The 21,253-nt window shown below is 38.3% G+C and overlaps 2 protein-coding genes across 2 annotated transcripts; one reads left to right on the forward strand and one right to left on the reverse strand.

The window, feature by feature from the left end:
• Positions 1-437: 437 nt before the first annotated feature.
• On the reverse strand, positions 438-16,431 carry LOC134537482 (signal recognition particle subunit SRP54). Its single transcript, XM_063377961.1, has 9 exons — positions 16,067-16,431; positions 15,158-15,334; positions 13,329-13,558; positions 12,431-12,581; positions 12,016-12,164; positions 10,959-11,220; positions 9,649-9,757; positions 8,163-8,429; positions 438-4,298 (listed from the first exon to the last, which is right to left on the reverse strand). The coding sequence occupies exons 1-9, from the start codon at positions 16,142-16,144 to the stop codon at positions 4,204-4,206; spliced, it is 1,518 nt and encodes a 505-aa protein (XP_063234031.1). The 5' UTR covers positions 16,145-16,431; the 3' UTR covers positions 438-4,203.
• A 361-nt stretch (positions 16,432-16,792) lies between these two features.
• LOC134537177 (uncharacterized) lies at positions 16,793-19,686 on the forward strand. The gene is made up of 2 exons (XM_063377439.1): positions 16,793-17,017; positions 17,851-19,686. The coding sequence occupies exons 1-2, from the start codon at positions 16,984-16,986 to the stop codon at positions 18,114-18,116; spliced, it is 300 nt and encodes a 99-aa protein (XP_063233509.1). The 5' UTR covers positions 16,793-16,983; the 3' UTR covers positions 18,117-19,686.
• The last annotated feature ends 1,567 nt before the right edge of the window (positions 19,687-21,253 follow it).

The raw sequence follows: 21,253 nt of genomic DNA on the forward strand, positions 1-21,253 counted from the left end.
TCATTTCACCGGGCCGTCGAGAGAAACTAGGGTAAGGACCTGGGGCCATTACATCAGATGCCACAATTTAAAAAAAAAATCTCAAGGCTGGTAACATTACAGACTATAACTGTAAATGTGACATGCACCCTTAACTTGTAAGGTTTCTAAGGCATTGTGTTTACAATAAACTCGTGATTTCATCCTATTATTAGGGCAGGCTCATTTATAAAAAAAAATTTTGAAACTCAACTCCACTCCTCGTATTGGCCCCTTCCTCGCAAAGGCTGTCAATAAATTGCTCTCTTTAGCAATTTAAAGACAAAATTTAAACCTGAACTTAAAATCAAATACTTAATTCATGTGATACATGGCTAATTACAATTAGCAATACAATGTTTATCAAGCACCAAGACATTATTCAACCAAAAAAAAAACTTTAGAAAAAAAACAAGAAATAAAAAACAATCTTTATTTCCACAATGATACAAATTCCATATTGATCACAACTTATAAAAGATGTATACAACAGCTGTACATGATATAATTTATGTACAATTGCTTACAACTAAAAAAATCACTTCAAGTTGTACATGATTATCACTGTTCGAAGTTGCACTGAACGAGCATCAGTCAGCTCAGAACACAGATAAGAGAAAAGATAAAACAAAAATAGGCAATACAATTAAGGGGGAAAAAAAACCTTTAAAAAAAATAAATTATACATATAACCTCCAACAAATGTCAGATATCCGCGTCACCCTCATTGCAAAACAGAATACAAGTTAAAGTTATCTCTGATGCAAACACAATCATGAGCAGTTTGACAGTTATCTCAAGCTAGTGCACTTACCTGGTTGGGCTTACACTACACACTCAGAAGCAATCGGACACAAACTGGTTGTATCTAACAGAACTTGGTTACGAACAAACTTAACTTGGTTACTTGTGATAGTTACACACTTGTCAGAAACCGAAATTGTATTGGTTGTTCCACTTCTAAATCACAATAATACTTTGAAAATTGACATAGAAAATTTACAACACGAACAGTTGTGTGGCTTCATCATTTAAATTATCCATCAAGGATTTATTAATGAGCATATAACAAAGGCATACAAATAATGCAATGAACAACTCAACCTCAATTGGCTTTTTTCAAATTAAAAAAAAAAGTCCCATTAGTTTCAAACCTGGTAGGTCATTTAATCTAACCCGATATTGTGGCAATTCCGATATTGTGGCAATACATGCATTAAAAAAATACAATGTATTGTGAATTGGTCAGTACATTTGGAGGTAGTTTATTCTGATGTCTTTGGAGTGAAACCCAGTCATCAAGACTTCTCGGGAATACAAGCAGGAGGCAAGAGTGGAGGATTAAGATCTGTAGCCCTAGCGTATGACATCGAGTTATGTCAAGAATTGTGCATCAAGAAGAACGAACATGTGAAAGAATTTTATAAATTACTAATTAAATATCAATGGTACACCAAAAGTTCTTCACTAAGAAATCATAAGTGTAATAATTTTGCAGTTAAATATTTATAGTTGTGTGATAGTGATAATCTTCAATCGATAAAAAAAATAAAACTAAACCTAAACAAAACTTTTTATCGAGATTCTCTTTTTAATTAAATTTGTTTCCAGAATAATGACAACTTCAGTGAACCGTCTTTAATCCCACATTCTATGGTGGGCACACACTGCGTTTCATTGAGTCGCTCGCGAGCAGATATTTTTGGGTGGATTCCAGTAACTGACCTTAGCTGCTAGGTTGCTTTTCTGCACTGCCGGAATTTTTAGTTCCCTCAGAATTTAAGTTAGTGTCAGTTTTCACAACGGACGTTCCCGTTAAAACTCTACCGACCATCAAGAATCCTGGAGAATTGTCAATCTGGCACGGTCGTGTTAAGACCTTTCACCATGTTCTTTTGTAATATAAACAACATAATGTAATTTAACTTAAATAAACAATATTTTCTACTTGGTACCTTATAAACAATTTTAAAAAAAAAGTACATAAAAATACAAACTTAATCACATTTTTATTGTCAATGAAACATTTTTCTTCTTCCAAAAGCAATATTTTTTAATTGTTAAAATATATGACACAGAAGTGAATATTTTGACAACCACTGCACTTCAAGTATGGTAACCACCTGGACCTTGGGACAGTCTGTTAAATAGTTATTTCTCGTCAGGCATGACTGGGCCATCCCTCGGATCGACACGAGTATCAGTCGAAAAAGCTACTGAATTAGTTGTGTTGTCAGACGTGTGAGGTCGCTGCAATTTTGAAGTTATTTTGAATTCCGAGTTGACTTGTGTTTAAAATATCCTTACTTAAGGTCATATTAAAAGCAAAGTTGCCTCATATTAAGCGATCCCCTTCCAATTTCAGGCGTCCCTTAAAGTATCTCAAATTCCAAAGACATTCAAGGTCGTCTGACACAACAGGATGGATATACAATGGTTTTAATGTACAGATCGATATTAATACTTGAAATTTACTGTTTTTCCTTAGAGAGGAAAACTATATTCCAACTATGTAGTGCAATATATTTTTATAATCTTGCATTTCTTAAGTACTCAAATATTTACTTGACCCGAAAGAGTTCCTAATCAAATTCGAAAATAAATGTTCCGAATTCTTTGATACTGATACCACAGCCCAAAACAAAATTTTGTTGTAAGTAATATCATAAATTAACTAAAACATGTACAATTTTTTATGCATATTCAGCAAGGATAAATGTCTTAAAATTGTTGTGTTTTAAAAGTTTATAGAATAAATAAAAATATGGGGGAGTCAAATATATCCTCAGATAAGTTCTTCATATTATTAATATGTGAATTATATGCCTCATTTAATTAATATAAACAGGCCAAATTATAGGTCGACACTTTTAGGAAAACATGTAAAGCAATACATTATTTCTACTGAGTTGTAAGAAAACCAATTACTTAACATTTTAATTTTTTATTTTATAAAATAAACTTTAAAAATGTAACACATTTATGATGCTGATTAAACAATTTTATAAAGAATCGAAACCTATAAAAAAAATTTTTTTTTCTTTACAACTTAATTTTTATTATTGCACAGTACAAACTGCATCCTCACTAACCACATTTGATCTTCAAAATGTGTTAAGTGTAATATTTCAGTCACCTCACAGCAGTCACATACAATGTTTACTTGAAGTGAAAGAACACAGTGCTTAGCTGAAATGTTCTTAAGGCCTTCAGAAAACATATAAAGAAACTGGAAGCTAAATAGAGGTAATTCTGAACTTTGCACATGCATTTTATGCAAGCACAATCAAAGAATTTCTCAAGTGGTATCATAATAAAAAAAAAAAGAACAGCTGCACAAAAACAAGGATATAGAGCTTTAAAATTTTTATTGTACTGTCTTTTGGATTCCAGGTTTTTTATGAGCAACTGGACGTAAACCAAAATGTTTTACATAAATTTAAATCATGCAAAAATGTAAACAAAGCATCCAAATGCCACTTTAAAATCGGCAAGGAAATAAAAACAAAACTGTACAAGATGAGACGTGGATAAATTTAGGGGAAGTTACTAATACCTGTATGTTTGTGGAATGCATTCGTCGTGAGTGTGAAATGTGCATATCACAAGTACAGCTTAAAGTGCCTCCAAAACTCTGTTGGGACTGCACTGCCCTGCAGTCACGACTCCCGCATTGAAGTTTCCTCTTGTCGCCCGCCACAGAAACCAGAGGAACATTCAACGCACCAGCGCTGACATACAGAACACAAAATTACTGGTGTACCTACAGGTGGTTTCACTTAGCACCTTAGCAAGTAAAAAAAATTCATGTCAAAGTTCACTACGATTTCCCACCAACATACATACAGCCGCTCCATCGGGCTAGTTTCCTTCGCTTTTCGGTTATCGTAAAAAAGTCTCGCACAAAAATTCGCCAGGACCATTATTCCAAGATGACAGAGATATACGACATCATCGAGTACACCACCACTTCACAATTTAAAAAATCGAGTGCACCTCAACTTTCACTAGACTAGTCGGTCCGGGCTGCACACACGCCGGTATTAATTTTGATCAGTCACGAATGACGCAGACAGAGGTGCGGAACAAAGGGAGCAGCACAGAAACAACGGAGAGAAGGGGGCCCGGGGCCGGGAGGGAAGTGCTGGCGCGGGTGGCGGCGGCCGCCGCCTAGCACGCCCGGCCTCAGGACTTGCCGCCCATGCCCATGAGGTTGCCCAGGCCGCCAGACGCGCCCTGCTGCAGCTGCCGCATCATGTTCTGCAGGCCCGACATGCCCCCTGCAAGCACGCAATCCTCCGTCCAGCACTGCGCCTTGCTGTGCCGTCTTAATCTTAACTACAATTTGTAATGTTGTGTGTGTGTATACATACAGACACACATATATACACACATAGATACATATATATGTGTAAAAAAAATTACTATTCAAGGGTTCAAACATAAAATAACAAGGATAAAAATGATAAAAAGAAATCATACCAATTATCTAGTGATGGGATTTTCGATACTTCGATACCTCTATACCTTCGATACTTGACAGTATCGCAAAGTATCGAGTATCGAAACTGTAAATTCAATACATTTTTTCGATACCGGAATGCTTGTTCATTTGTATTGAATTAAGTTTTGAGTCGCCATCGTACATAATACAACTACAGTAGAACCTCGATGATACGTTCCCATGTCATACGCCAATTAATTTTGGTCCCGCCGAAAGTACTATATTTACAATGGTTTACTTTCCCGGAACATACACTTATAAAATCATTAATTTCCCGTTTCATACGTTTTTACAAAGCGGAAAAGTCCTAAAATTCACAAATTTTTTTGTTATATTCCTCCTGATAAACTACGTTTCAATGCTTTTATTTTGAAAAACGTTCATTGTTTTCCTTTGCAAACGTAAGAAAATAACTTTATCACACCATAGATATGGATAGTATCCGGAAGACTGTGCACTTCGCTAGTAGCATCTATGGCCAGCACCAAGCAAGACTAGTGGTGCAAACTAGCAATGATTATGAAAATGGTGCACGCGCTTTACCAAGGCACGGATCTCATATTTTGTGCATTCATTAATCTTTGAACTGAATATACCCGTTTGTTATTGTTTTCTTGCGATCGGATTGTTTTGTATTTTACGTTTCTCAAGTTAAAATTTTATTGAAAGTTGTTTGTAAAATGAAACAAACAAGCAAAAATTTATGATTTTCTTTTTACAATAGCCTAATTTTTTTTATTTCTAATTTAGACTTGGTGACTTTTTCCTCCCTCCAAGAAAGGACTTCAAACAATTTGTAAGGCCACTGTTTCTCATGTCAGCTTTACTTGATTATGAACTGTATTTTAAATTTCTGGTGGTTTTATTATATGTATATATAATGATGAATTCATATCTTTCATTAATATAATGCAATTATTTACACATTATGTATTTGTTTAATCTGACATTGTGCTGGTATGATAGATTGAATTTATATACTAGTTTAAAACTAATTTATATTATTTGTAATAATTGTTATTTAATGGGAAAATATTTTTCCCTGGAGTATCGAAAGTATAGAAGTATCGAAAGTATCGAACTGAAAAAACAATACAGAATCGAGTATCGAAAGTGTGGTATCGTCCCACCTCTACAATTATCTTAAGGTGACTCATTTTCAGTAGAATTTAGTTACATCAAGCTATGAAGATACAACTACAAGCCAATATAATATTCACGTTAGCAAAATTTATTTAAATTAAAAACACTAATATTGAGAAAAACACCACGACAGAATAATTGTAAGTACTGTGAATCCTGCAAAGTGACAAGTGATTGTGGAACAGTCCACACTACATGACTAATGTCCATTAGTGTTGTTTGGATAGGTTTTGATGTTTTGAATATCAAAAGTTAATATTAAATTGACTTAACTCTTGACTGAGCCATTTTTGTACAGTTAAATTTTGAGTATGCTGCAATCTAAGACTTCCGTTGACTGTTCTCATTTCCATGGTAACAAAAATTCCCTGATAATTTTTTTCAGGAGGGTTTTATAGTACCTACTGTCCTAGGTGGCCTGCATACTTAACTACTGTGAATACCTAACAAAGACAACACAAGTGCATATTAGAATCGAGAAAATTTGGTAAGGACTCCGCTAGGAAAATGTTTCAGATGACCAACTTGGTAGAGCAGCCTTTCTTTACCCCTTAATGGCTCACTTAACATTTAAGAGTTGGGTATAAACCATGCTACCAATTGATAGGAACAAAAGTATATATTTTTTAACAGTATCCCCACAAAATAAATTATAGTATGCTGTACAGCAACCTATTTTTAATAATGAAAATCTATATTGTTAATGGGATAAAAAGGAAAATTTTATGGAAAAATATTTAGTTATTTTTTAGAAAATTTTCCGAAAAATCTTTCCTCATAAAATATGTGGTTAGGGTTTTTTTTTTTTTTACAAAAACGTTACTGAATGTAATTTTTTTGGTATTTCTCAGAAAATATGTGGTAAAATGTTTCTAGAAAATTTTTCTGGAAAATGTGTGGATATGTTTGCCAGAAAATAAGTGGTTATATTTTTTCCAAAACATTTTCCCCAGAAAAAATTTCATTCACACCTCTAGCGAGAGACATTCCCACTCACATCACTAGCGAAAGACATTCTCACTCACATCACTAGCGAAAGACATTCCCACTCACATCACTAGCGAAAGACATTCCCACAGACATCACTAGCAAGACACATAAGACATTCCCACTCACATCTCTAGCGAGACACATCAGAGACCACTCACATCTCTAGTGAGAGACATTCCCACTCACATCTCTAGCGAGACACATAAGAGACCACTCTCATCTCTAGTGAGAGACATTCCCACTCACATCTCTAGCGAGACACTTAAGAGACATTCCCACTCCCAACTCTAACGAGAGACATTCCCGCTCCCAACTCTAACGAGAAACATTCCCGCTCCCAACTCTAGCGAGAGACATTCCCGCTCCCAACTCTAGCGAGAGACATTCCCGCTCCCAACTCTACGGAGAGACATTCCTACTCCCAACTCTAGCGAGAGACATTCCCACTCCCAACTATAGCGAGAGACATTCCCACTCCCAACTCTAGCGAGAGACATTCCCACACCCAACTCTAGCAAGAGACATTCCCACTCCAAACTATAGCAAGAGACATTCCCACTCCCAACTCTAGCGAGAGACATTCCCACTCCCAACTCTAGCGAGAGACATTCCCACTCCCAACTCTAGCGAGAGACATTCCCACTCTTAACTCCAGCGAGAGACATTCCCACTCCCAACTCTAGCAAGAGACATTCCCACTCCCAACTCTAGCGAGAGACATTCCCACTCCCAACTCCAGCGAGAGACATTCCCACTCCCAACTCTAGCGAGAGACATTCCCACTCCCAACTCTAGCGAGAGACATTCCCACTCCCAACTCTAGCGAGAGACATTCCCACTCCCAACTCTATCGAGAGCCATTCCTACTCCCAACTCTAGCGAGAGACATTCCCACTCCCAACTATAGCGAGAGAGATTCCCACTCCCAACTCTAGCGAGAGACATTCCCACACCCGACTCTAGCAAGAGACATTCCCACTCCAAACTATAGCGAGAGACATTCCCACTCCCAACTCTAGCGAGAGACATTCCCACTCCCAACTCTAGCGAGAGACATTCCCACTCCCAACTCTATCGAGAGCCATTCCTACTCCCAAGTCTAGCGAGAGACATTACCACTCCCAACTCTAGCGAGAGACATTCCCACTCCCAACTATAGCGAGAGACATTCCCACTCCCAACTCTAGCGAGAGACATTCCCACTCCCAACTCTAGCGAGACACATTCCCACTCCCAACTCTAGCGAGAGACATTCCCACTCCCAACTCTAGCGAGAGACATTCCCACTCCCAACTCTAGCGAGAGACATTCCCGCTCCCAACTCTAGCAAGAGTCATTCCCACTCCCAACTCTAGCGAGAGACATTCCCACTCCCAACTCTAGCGAGAGACATTCCCGCTACCAACTCTAGCGAGAGACATTCCCGCTCCCAACTCCAGCTAGAGACATTCCCGCTCCCAACTCCAGCTAGAGACATTCCCGCTCCCAACTCCAGCGAGATACGTACCCATCTGGTGCAGGACGCGGGGGTCCATCATCTTGGCCATCTGCTGGTTGAGCTTGGCCATCTGCGCCTGGTTCACGTTCTTGGCCATGTCACCGCCCTTGAACAGGCCCTTGATGCCGCCCATCTTCTTCACCACCGCCGCGAACTTGGTGTACTGCGAGATGAGGTCCTTCACCTCCTTCTCTGTGACGCCGGCGCCCTGCGCCACCCGCACCACCCGCCCGCCCTGCTTCGAGAACACCTTGGCCCCTTCCTGGTTGTCCAGCTCTGCGACAAGGCAACACGCACGTCTACTACCGCCGGTCGGCCCGTGCATCCCAAATCGTCGCTGTCACTGCAAAAGGTCATATGTCAAAATGTCTCGCTTTCCAGGAGATAAAAAAAAAACTGTTTCATTCATCAGGGTTATCAAATTATGTTATGAAATTTTGGTAGTATTCTTAGAATTATGCTTTTTACTTTACAGTTATTGACAAACGACTTTTCCCCACAACATAAGTTGCCTTCCGAAATACACAAACAGCCAAAAAATTTAAAAATGCCAATTTTTGAGATACGACCTTTTGCAGTAACAGCAACGAAATGTTGTGCATAACAGTACTAACACCTATTTTCAACCTATGGACTGTCCTGCCTACCTGGAGGCCTAGCCACGCACCGGTGACAGTGTTTTACAAATAAAAATATCTAAAAAATTCAGCCATTACTAACAATAATACAGCTTTCTAACAAAAGGTGCACTGTACATTGCACAGACATGAACATTGCTAATGGAGAAAATGTATGGAAAAGTTAATTACGTATTTAAAATTGTAACATGCCCACCAACAGTCTTTAGACTTTGATCTGAAATTATATTTCATACCACTGCATGAAAGCACATACAATTTATTGTAAAACGTATATAAAAAAAAATTATTTTGGCATTCAAATTTCCTTTACATATTCATGAATATTTTGATTCATTTTTATTCTAAAATAAACTGATACATGCACAGGCCTATATTTCAGCTACATGCAAAACCCATCAAACGTCATTCTGTTATTATCCAAGGTTGAACATATATCAAATCTGAACAATGCCTAAAACCACAACACCATCAAGGCCCTTCTACAGGGGCATGTATAATTAATTCCCCAGCTTTTAGAGGAAACTGTTTCCATTTCTATTACCATCAACCAAGGATACAACACGACAGGCAGAATGAAAAAATTAAAAAAACTTGCACGTCATGCGCACACACAGCAATTCTACGCATGGCTCAAAGATGTCACAACATGAAGCAGTGTGTTGATACTCGGTTAATAACTACGTATTTTTCACCGAGACAAAAAACTTTCGCATTAATAACTGCAGTAAATCCTTTTAATGACAAGACGTAAGACTGGGAAAACAACAGACTTGGATGGTAAACGAACCAAGGCCCCACTTGGGCTGACGCTAGCCAGCCACAGCTGTTCTGTTCCGGCACAAGGGAGCACTCACCTTCATCGTTCATGCTGTCCATGATAGTCATGAGCTTCTTAAGGCGTGTCATGGACTCCTGCTCGCTGCCCTTCGACAGGAAGTCCTGGCTGAAGCCCGGGATCATCCCCTGGGAAACACACGGCTCACCATCAGCTGTTCTCCATGAATAGCCAATACATGATATGCAGGGGGACAGAATTTCAGAAGCGATGGCCCCCAGGCATGACCGGACCTCCTGAAGGTCCCAAAGAACTATAGTACCATAGTGCATTCCAGCTTTTGAATTCCAGCTATGAGTTTCCTCTCAGATAAGGCTTTAAAATACAAAATATACTTGTCCCAAAATGTTTTAAGTTGAAGCACGTGTTAAGAACAGTGTGTCTGTCTAAAAATACCTGATGAACCAATTTCAGGACTTTTACACTATTTTTTTTGTATTACAGGGTGTTATTTAAACAAAGGCAAAAATAAAATTAATACAAATTTGATCTTTTTCATTGGAAATTTTTTTCCAAATGATTTAAGTGGACTGTCCCCCAATCCTTTAAATTTAACGTGCGACATCTAAAGTGACGTGAGGATCATAACACAAAAATGCAAGTTAGCAAAAGGCTGCTGCAAAACATAAATTTTGAGACTTCCAAAATCGTTAATGTTTATTTCGGGACCTTTTCATGACTTTCACAACTCGGTAACACCCTGAAGAGAAGCCATTTTTTAAAGTTGAAAGTTAGGCAATAGTTGTTAGAAATGACCATTAACAGCTGATTCAAAATGCTCAGATTAACTGGAAAACACAGTAGTGTCATACACCGTGTGTGGGTACAGGCATCATCCTAATATGTGCCTACATTTTTTAAACTATTGGCAATAAAATTATTTCTTTAATAGCAGTAAGTAAAATTTTCCATGAACTTTAAGAAAAAAAAACTAATGATATTATATACAGATTTATTAATCATTTTAACAAATATGAGAGTTCTTAACAGTCAACTAGTAATAAAATTCAGCTAAACAAATTCTATCACTTGCCCTTAAATTTAATTTATTTAATTACTTCATGCTTTGTTTAATTTTTTTTTCCTGTTAGTTCTTCTTTTAATATTTTAGAAGTTTTGGCTGCTGTTACAGATGTTTCCCTGTATAATTATTTGTTGTTGTTTGGTTGTGTTGTTAGTATTTGCTCATTCTGTATTGTTTAGCTTTTTTTGTTATGTTGTTGTTGTTGGCTTTTATGTTCATTGTTTGTGCTTACCATCAAGGTTTTCACAACCCTTCGTAGGCATGTAACAAATGTTAATAAATAAATAGATAAATGGACAGCCCACCATGATCTGGGAGAAGGGTCCCATCTTCATGATGTTCTGGAACTGCTCGTACATGTCCCGCAGCGTGAACTGGCCGTGCTTGATCTTCTCGATGAGCTCCTCGTTGTCGTCCAGCTTCAGCTCGTTCACCTTGTCGATCAGGCCCTCGATGTCGCCCATGCCCAGCAGCTTGCTCACGAACGGCTTCGTCTTGAACGGCTCGAAGTCGTCTATGTGCTCGCCCGTGCCGATGAAGATGATGGGGCTCTTGGTCGCCGCCACTCTGCCGACACGCGCGCACCCCCCCCCCCGGGGTGATCCACCAGTCTCACCTGACAGCTAGCAGCATGCAGTTGAAGATCATGCCCAGGCACGTAGGGGGAGGCCACTTTTTTTTTCCCCAACCATGCACTATAAGAAAGACGCAGGAAAAGGTTCCTTGCCTTGAACATATCAACCAAAATCTTTAAAAACTAAATGAGAGAAATAAGTATAATAGGACTTCTTTTCCATTATCTTTGAAAGATTTGTGCAATGGGAGTGTATGACTTGATGTAAGTGTTTGGACATACTTACATTCTTACATTCTTAGCAATGGCGTATGTCCAAAAAAAACTTACATCAAGTCACTTCTTTTCCAACCACGTTTCACAAAAGTTTTACGAAACCAAAAAAAAAAATATAAGTACAAGAACGGTTGAAAAATTTTCAGTGTGAGCATTACAATGACTAAATACAAACTTTTACATGTCCAAGCACTTAAACTTAAATACTTGCAGATATGTCTACGAGAATAATGTTCGCAGGCTTTCACGGCCATCATCTGCAGTAGCTTGGGCTTCTGGGTTGCAGCCGTGTCCTTGGCGAATGATTCACCGACGTTTCGGTCGACATTGCAGTCGCCATCATCAGGGAGCAGTTACTGTAGTTAGGTAACTGCTTTTTGATGATGATGGCGACTGCAATGTCGACCGAAACGTCGGTGGATTATTCGCCAAGGACACGGCTGCAACCCGGAAGCCGAGCTACTTCACGTCTACGAGAGTTAAGGTATCATCTGAGCACGTGGAGAACTCACGCGCTGAGGGCCCCGCCTCCCTTGGCATGGCCGTCCAGCTTGGTGACTATCACCGAGCCCACGTCCACCTTCTCCTTGAAGGCCCGCGCCTGCGCCTCGCACGCCTGCCCGATGGTCGCGTCCATCACGAAAATGATGTTGTCAGGCCTCTGAAAACACCCGGCCCCAGTTTACAGTCTAGGAAACTCAACATAACATAGTTATAAATACTTTTTTTATGTTTGAAAAAAAGTACGTTATATCTGAAGCTTACAAAATATAAGCCCATTAAATGGAGGATTTTTATATGCGACGAAAAATTGGTAAAAAAAATTATAATAAAAAAGCCAATAAAAAAAGGCCAAACTTTAGACACCAAGGCCTCCAAAAAGTAGACTGGACCAGATGTACGAGTATCGCCTTGGGAGCCACTCACGATGGCATTGGAGACTTGCAACATCTCCTCGAAGAGCGACTCCTCCTGCTTGTGACGACCGCTCGTGTCCACGATGATGATCTCGAAGCCTTCCTTCTTGAACATGTCGACTCCGTCTTGCGCGATCACCACAGGGTCCACCTCCGTGTAGCTGCGACACAAGCCAGCCGGATCAGCACGGGCACTTGGTACCTTGCTCCGTGCACTCAAGACCTCCCCCGTCCCTCCCCCTCACGGCACCACACTCGCAACTGCCGATGAGCCAGGCCTACCAGCTCAGGCTCACAAACCCACTGCCTCATTGCGTAGCCCCTCGAGGCTGGTTCCAAACTAGGGTATTGATGTGGACTACAACACATCATTTACAATGTAATAAAGAAAAAAATGTGTAATGCCAGTAACACGCGTTCCTCTGCTGCTTTCAAGATTCTGAAAACACCATTTAACACTGCTTTATCTAATTGTGAAAATTAATGTAATATTCATAATTTAATTATCGTTTTTCACACCTCAAAACTGTATTTATCGTGAGAACATCCAGTTTAACATTTATTTCAATCCCAAACATACAAAAAAAAATTAAGTTCAAAGAAAAAAAAGAAGATAAATACTAGCATGCTATCTTAAACCAACCTGAGGGCACCATTAAAGTTTGGTCACACACGACATTTTTATTTTTTCATTTTTTTTTCTATTACACTTTTAAGGGGTATTTCTAAAATTTTAACACGATACCTCCCTTTCATTTGTTATTCTACTACATATATTTACACTATGTGAACATTTTTTGAAAAAAATTTGAAGAACAAATGCAAGAGCATTATTTTGTTAAAATAGACGGGAAAATAAAACAACGCCGCATGTGTGACGGAGCCCTGAGAGCCCCATGCGTCCTGACCTGCCGTAGAAGGGTATGCGCGCCTTGGTCGCGTTCTGCTTGAGCTGGTCGTAGGCACCCGCGCGGAACGTGTCCGCGCACACGAGGCACGCCTTCCAGTTCTTCTTGACGTAGTGGTAGGCCAGCTTGGTGCAGGTGGTGGTCTTGCCCGAGCCTTGCAGCCCCACGAACATGATGATGTTCGGCTTGCCCTTCACGGGCAGGTAGGGCTTCTGTCCCGGGTCCACCAGCTGCAATGATTCCAGAAACACCCCCCTCGCACTCATGCGCCACTTTGCCGTGCTGTTGGACTTGATACAGTAGGTACATTCAGGACTACGGCCGTGTTGGATCAGCGATTTTGCTGGATTATCGATAGTCAATATAATTTTTAACAAGAAAGAATTCAAAAGTGAAATGTTATATATAACCCACAAAGAAAGACATATTTAAGAAAATTATTTAGTTTATTTTGTTGGACACATTAAATTGCCACAAAGGTAGGTAATAATGCCATTAAAAATTAAAAAATTAAAAAATAGCATCCAATCTGAAAATAAATTCTTCGAAGGAACAACAGCATTTGAATCTTTGAAAGATAAGCGAGGAACGTTTTAGTGATGTCATGAACCATTCAAGGAATTTATTAATTTTTTGTCATATTCCCACCAACAGTTGGGAGACTTTTACGGTGAGCACGACACACACATGCATTAAGACAATGTAGTCGCTGCAAGTACGTGAGCACTGCCCGTTAGACAGAAAGAGCACGCAGGCACCAGAGAAGCATCGCAACTGGTAGGCAATACCGCAATTGGCCATCATACATAAGCAGCCTTAACCACATACTTGCAGGGACTACAGCAGCATAAACAAACAATAACTCAGAAATTTATTTCAATAAAAATTTTAATGAGATTTGAAGCAAACTTTGATCGTGAGAAATGCCCTTCTCAACATAGCATTTTCTTGGAGTTATTTCCAGAAACCATGTACATAATACCAAAATATGATTAGTCAGATGAGGATTCAAGTTTAGATCTTCCCTAAAGCATGTACTGTTTGCCGATCCACTGCTATTTTTTATTACAACATGAAAAAGGACTTACTTAGGAACCCACCTACGCAGAACACACATGACACCCAGTGTTCAGAACCTCAGAAGAATCTGCAAAATTTAAAAACTGCTCAAGATATATGAACGGTGTCTGTTTACGAAAAGCATTTAAGGAAATGTGAAGTTTGGAGTGGTAGGTTTGTTTCTGGATTTTATTTTTAAACTGATTGTTTTGATCAATGAAAATGTCTATAAACAGGTGTTTTCAGAATAATTAGGCATGAAACTTCGAGTAGAAATTTTTGCATGCAAAAAAGTGATTTGCATTACACCTTTATCTTCATTTATATGCCATATAATATTATGGTTACCACTCAAAGCTCAGTTACCCTATGGACGGTGTGAAGACTGTGCGGCAGTTAATAACCTTGTGCTTGGATGCAATACCATGCTCTAAGCACTAGTGAGCGTTGCACTTATCATCCTGCCTCACTAACACAAATACATTCCTTCCATAACCACACCCTTCAAGACTGAAAACCTGGAGCATGACAGGGAATGATTAGTATGCTACTCAATTAGTGACAGGCTCTCAACGAATAGCACACTACTCAACGAGTGGCATGCTACTGAACAAATAGCCTGCTACTCAATTAGTGGCAGGCTACACAACAAATAGTATGCTACTCAACAAGCGGCAGGCGACTCAATAATTAGCACACTACTCGATGAACAGCACGCTACTCAACGAGTGGCAGGCTAATCAACACGTGACAGTGCAGCCGGGAGCTACCTTGACAAGCTCCTTGAACACGGCACTCTGGATCATGCGCCGTTTGTTCAGGCCACCGGCCATCTCCTCAAAGTCGATGACCGTGCGCACATTCTCACGTAGCTGCTTCACCAGGCGGATGTTCACGTCAGCTTCCAGCAGTGCCGCGCATATCTCCTTCAGCATAGCATTCAGCACCTGCAAGCAGGCCCTGTGTCAATTCCCTCCAACAGCTACCGTCGATTAACGTTTAGACTAACACTTTCAGGAACCCTACTGCTCATCTATGTACTGTTCTTAACTTTTAATTTTTAATTTTATTTAGAGAATTACCCACCATCGCCATGCAATTTTGTATTCAATCAGCCCCTAATATAAATTTAACCTGTATGAGCTGTTCCCTATATAAAAATCCCTGTAATCTACAGATCTCATACTTTTCCCATAATTCAAATGTGAGCATTTTTTTAAAAAAAAAGTATTTTTTTTTGTCTTGTGTAGCCAGTACCTAGTTCTTATTGTAGTACGTTATTTAAGTATTTTCCAAACTTTTCAAGTCTTATGTTAAAGAGGTAACCAAATAGTATTAAATTGTGCATATCTTATATTATATTGTGTATGTGAATTCTCCAATTGATCTAAAGTTTGCTAAAGGTAACGATATTAATAATTGTGTACGCTACTTCAGCATTTTCACTGTCTATTATTATTGTCACGGGTCGTATTTTTTGTCTTTGTACAAATTTTTCACGTGACACAAAACGTCACTTGACATTTGGCACTGAAATATTGTAAGATGCAATATGAATGCATAATACAACAATTATTTTTTTAACCCTTTAAAGTGAAAGAGACATAAGATAGAAAAATACTTAATTTTTAAAAGTATTAACATCTGGTTAAATTTGTGGTTATACGTAAACATCTTACCTCTTCATTAATAACGGTCGCATTGCTTAATGACCGCAATGCGGACGTAATTTTACGTCCTAGGTCTGCTAAAACCATTTTCGATTAATGCTTGAGCAACTGGCAGCTTTGTAGTCTAATTATTTTCAACAGTCCTAAAATGCATCTGTGACAGACAACAAATGTATCAAAACAATACTTCACGTAAGCAGACAGCCCCGGAATCGGAAGTAACTTTAAAGTAAAATAAAAGTTATAAACGATCTCCTACAGCATATGTACTACACAAATAACAAAATTAAATCATTTATAATTTTACAGTAATTTTTTTAATGTATTTTATCAACGACGTGTAATAGTTTGGATTCCTATCGTTCTCCTTGTTGACTACGTTAGTATCTTTGTTGTCAGCCATTGGTTAATAAAGTGCTGGCAAGCGTCAATTTTATTTTCAAAATTACACACATTCATTAGAAACTTGATTGTTCTGATTTGTATGACATTTGTTATACTATCCAAATTTTCACATGAACGCTGGCATTAAATATTAAAACAGTAATTATTATTTAGTAATAACAGTAACCACTTCTCTTGAAGCCATTATTTACTATTTAGTATAGGTACATATTTTAAAACCAAGTTCGCTAATTAGTGTCATAAAATTGAAGGGGGAAAAAAATCTTACAAGAATTTTGCATTTTACAAAAGGATCTATTTTTATTTCGTGCGTTGCGAACACCACAAAACACACTCAAAGATCTAATCAATATATTTGGTCCAGATGATCCAACTGTCTCTAGTGATGAATGATGCTGAATCTCATTGTTTACGCAAGCAACGACCGTTGATACTATCGTGAGCAGTGCTATTAATGTAGCTTAATCTACATATTTTTGACGATTACGTATATTTTCCATAATTATACGAAACAGAAAAACATGTCAAATATTGAAATGCCACTTGTTACTGATGGTAAGTAATATATACCTTACTTGTTAAATTTAATTGTATTTCATTATGTTTTAATAATAGATATTATGTATGATTTAGAGCTAAAAAAAAAGTCTCGTCGAGATTTCAGTTATTAGACACAATGATGGTTGATGAAATGAATCGGTAAGGGGAAACGGGAGTGCCCCGAGAAAAACCACCGGCACACGGCAGAGTCGCCACGTTTGCCATCGACGAAAATTCCGGGTTCGACCCCTCCGGAAAACGAATCCTGAAGAACGCCGGGATGGGTGGCGAATGACATGATCTCTCAACCACCGTGGCCCCAGGATATAGGAATTTCTTGATGCTATTATATTTGACATTTTCGGACGCTATTAGGCAATATAGCACTAGATTCTACAGTAGTCTTGGGTTGAAACAATTCCTTATCGGAAGGGGAGGTGGGGAAATGGGGTTAGGGCTTAACACACACTCCCGAGGTTGTGAAAAAAATTTCCTACGGCTACTTGTGTACCCAAATTTCCGTGTTAATAGTAATATAATTGTTTTTTCTTCAAATTTTAATTATTTTTTTTTATAAAATCACCCCCTTCACCACACAAATTCCCTGAATCCGTAACTAGTTCCATATCAAATGGTTTGTACCATCTTCAGTATAAAAAGAAAACAATCAGAGCCTGATATAATGCCAAGAAGTTTGGAACACACTTATACAATTTTTGGCCTATGAAAAAAAAATAACTCTTATCATAAACATAAATTTTCTGAAGCTCTTTTTGGGACCTGTCTTGCTATCATGTGGCAGTGAACGAGAGTGACGTGGCGCTGACTGAGCACATCCTCGCCCGCAGGGAGCCCCGACGAGGTGACGGAGTCCGTGGAGCAGCTGCGGGAGCGCCTCAACACCATGAAGCGGCTGATGGAGCTGGACGGGGAGCGCAAGCGCGCCCGCAGGCACAACCCCCCTTCCTCCACCACAGTCATAGACGGCAGCTTCCTCAGCGTCGTGTTCATGGTGGTGCTGGTGATGATCGTGTGCGTGAGCGGCTACGCCTTCCTCAACCTGTACCGCGCCGTGCTCAAGAAGTTCCCCGCCAAGCCCCACACCGAGTTGTGAGACCTTCCCCCCTCCACCGTCGCTGCTTGGTGGCGTCTTTCGCTCCCAGACCTCCGTGGAGGCATGGCCCAGGGTTTCTCCCTGGGGAAGTCATGGTAACTTCCTTCCCTCAATATTTCATCCTCAATAGAATCACCCTTTCTCATTGCATTGAGGTTTGGAAACCTCATTTCAACAATTTTTTAACACTTTTTACTATGCATATTATTCACAAGTAAATGTAATTGTAAAATTTAGAGATAATAATATTTAGCAGAATCACTGTGTGTTTAAGAGTGCAAAATGAAGCACAAATTACTAGCATGCTACACTCTTGAAAGTGTCATTTTATTTGGTCTTCAGCACTTAAGTTTGTGATACAAAAACAAGTGTACACTTCTTCTACAGCTGTTGCTATTGGAATTTTTTTACTAATGGTCATTCGAAAACAAGCATATAATTTCCAGACGTTTCTTGACATTTTGACATTGTTCCACCTTCATATATTACAAACTGAGAAAGGATAGGCCATAGTTGTTTGTTGTTGGTTGAAAACTGTGCTTCAAGCAGAGCTCGACTGTTTTCAGATGTTGTTAACAGTTACGTGTAAATCACCGAAATCCAGAAAAATCTAAGGTCTATACCTTAAACTCCACTTTTTTTCCTTTACGTGAATGCTGTTGTACTGTGGCAACCATGGTCGGTTCGAGCCTTCCAGACAACAGAATAGCAAGGCAAATTGTTCTGCCACTTGTGCTGTTACAGCACTGATCACAGGCCCAGCACCACAACCGACCAATAGTCAATGAAAGAAAAAAATACTAACAAATGTTTACCATTCATGCTGCCATAAATTTTCTGGCGGTTAATGTATGGTCATTTTTCGGCTTAAGTCCATTCAGATTTCGTTTTTGACATTTGAATCTCAAACATTCAGTATGTAGAATCAGAAAAGACAATACCTTTCCAGCACAGCTGACGGCACGCGAATGCGACAGCTTCTGTGTCAGACCACTCCAAAACACAAATTCCCACCAAACATTTGTCCAAGTCATTTTAACAGAGAGCACTGTACGTTAAATACTAAGCTACGTTTTACATGGCTATTGTAGAATATTTAACTTGGGACAGGGAAATGGTAATCAATTTTAACTCCATTTCCTACTTTCTTTCCTTCATTTTTTAAATTCCAATACGTACCCAAATAAATGCATGATGTGAGTGATAACTGCTGGAAAGGTTATAATAAGTAACAAAATCAACTTTAAAAAAAATGTAATAGCCATTGTTTTGAGACTTGTTGGATATCAATACAGTGGAATGAATCCACTATAACTAGCTTAGGGTAATGTAAAGTTTCTACCATCATGAGATAGCCTCGGGTGTTCACATTCTTGTGCAATCGGTCAGAGTTCTGTACAGTCGCTACACCTCTCATTTATGCCAATTTCTGTTGGTACTTCTACACAGAACTACCATTTAAACTAACTTTTTTTTTTAGTTCCAATTTGTTTATGGTGTAATTACGTTTATGTTTCAAAGTGTACGTATTTTGTATGCTCTATTATGTGGAATAAATATTACATACCTATACTGTCTACAAGTTAAATATATTTGCTTACCTTACCCAATAAACAAACAAACAACTACCCCCCCCCCCCCTTCCCAACTTTTCAAATGTAAACAAAACATAAATTTACACAACCTAATACTTGAAGATGAAGTTTGTCAAACTCAAGAAATCTTAAGAAAGTCGCTTCTTTCTTATGTCACATTCATAGGAAAATATAATACCTCCCTCAAATCGAGATAAAAGAAGATAATAAATTTTTATTTTACTCCTATTACCAAGCAACTAGTAGGCACTTAGTATAAATTAGATGGGTGATTGTCTGTGAAATTACTGGTAAGTAGTAAGAAGTACATGTACAGCTACCAATGGAAACTATAAATATTGTTACAGAATGCAACAACTAATCAGCACATCTTCCCATCACAGCACAGTATTTATTACCTAGGTGCCATCGACAGTTTTGTTCCAAGAGTGATTACAATGTCTTGGAAATGTGTAGTAAAATACAAAACATTATTTTGTATCTCCAAAATAATCAGATGAATTATTCTGACTTACACAAGCCAAGTAGATGCTACTCCACCTTGAACACCAAGATTATTGAATAATTATAAGTGTTGAACATATTTTTTTTTATTTTATAGTCATGTAGAAGCACTTGTAGCAAATAATTAAGCCCATAAAGGTAAATAATAAAGAAATTTATTTATCAGCGCTGCAGAATTTACAACAGCCACAAACATCTAGCAGCATTTTAACATTTGTTAATTTCAAGTAAAATTGACTGAATCGAAAATTCTCACAAGTGGATGTATGCAGAAATACACACAAATTTCTTTTACAGAAATTTATGCAAAGTGGCAATCATGTTTGTACATGTGTGTCCTTTTTTTTTTTTTTCAAATTAAATCAGTTGCCTAGCAGGAGTAGCAATCTAGTTTTTCTTAGTTGCAATCACCATGTATTGCAAATCATTAAAATTGTAGAGCAATAAAGAAATGAATTTTGAATCATGTTTTTTATATCAAGATCAAATTCTGAGAGCTGTTCTTTGGCTAACATTTTGAAAGAGAACAAATAACACCCAAAAAAAAAAAAAAAATGTGACTGGCCTTCTAAGATATTGAATATATTTTCATGAATTAAATATTCAATTATAATAATTATAAACATGTGGAAGGTTTGACAGAGCGAAAAGGTTCAAAGTGCCCTCTTGCGGCAGTAAAAGACACTTGGCATGAGCCTATCAGAAGAGAAACAGAAACTGCAAATATCTAGTTTTGAGAACAGTGACATTTATGCTGTCGTAACAACCATTAGGTGACATTTCTGCTGCCGTAACACCCTTACACCCTTTACTGAACACTGACAGCTATAAAAAGTTCTTAAAGTCTCGATCCCTTTGAAAAGTTTTGATTCAAAATTTACAAACACCTCACCAAATACAAGATAATGTAAATTTCTTCTTTGATACAGCTAGTTGGCACATCATGGTACTGATGAACAAAAAAAGTTCTTAAAAACAAGAGTTTCATTGTAATAAATTCATCTATTTTCAGAACAACACACAAGAGTTTCCAATATC

This window comes from Bacillus rossius, chromosome 12 (assembly GCF_032445375.1).
Source record: "Bacillus rossius redtenbacheri isolate Brsri chromosome 12, Brsri_v3, whole genome shotgun sequence".
In the NCBI taxonomy this organism is placed as follows: Eukaryota; Metazoa; Arthropoda; class Insecta; order Phasmatodea; family Bacillidae; genus Bacillus; species Bacillus rossius.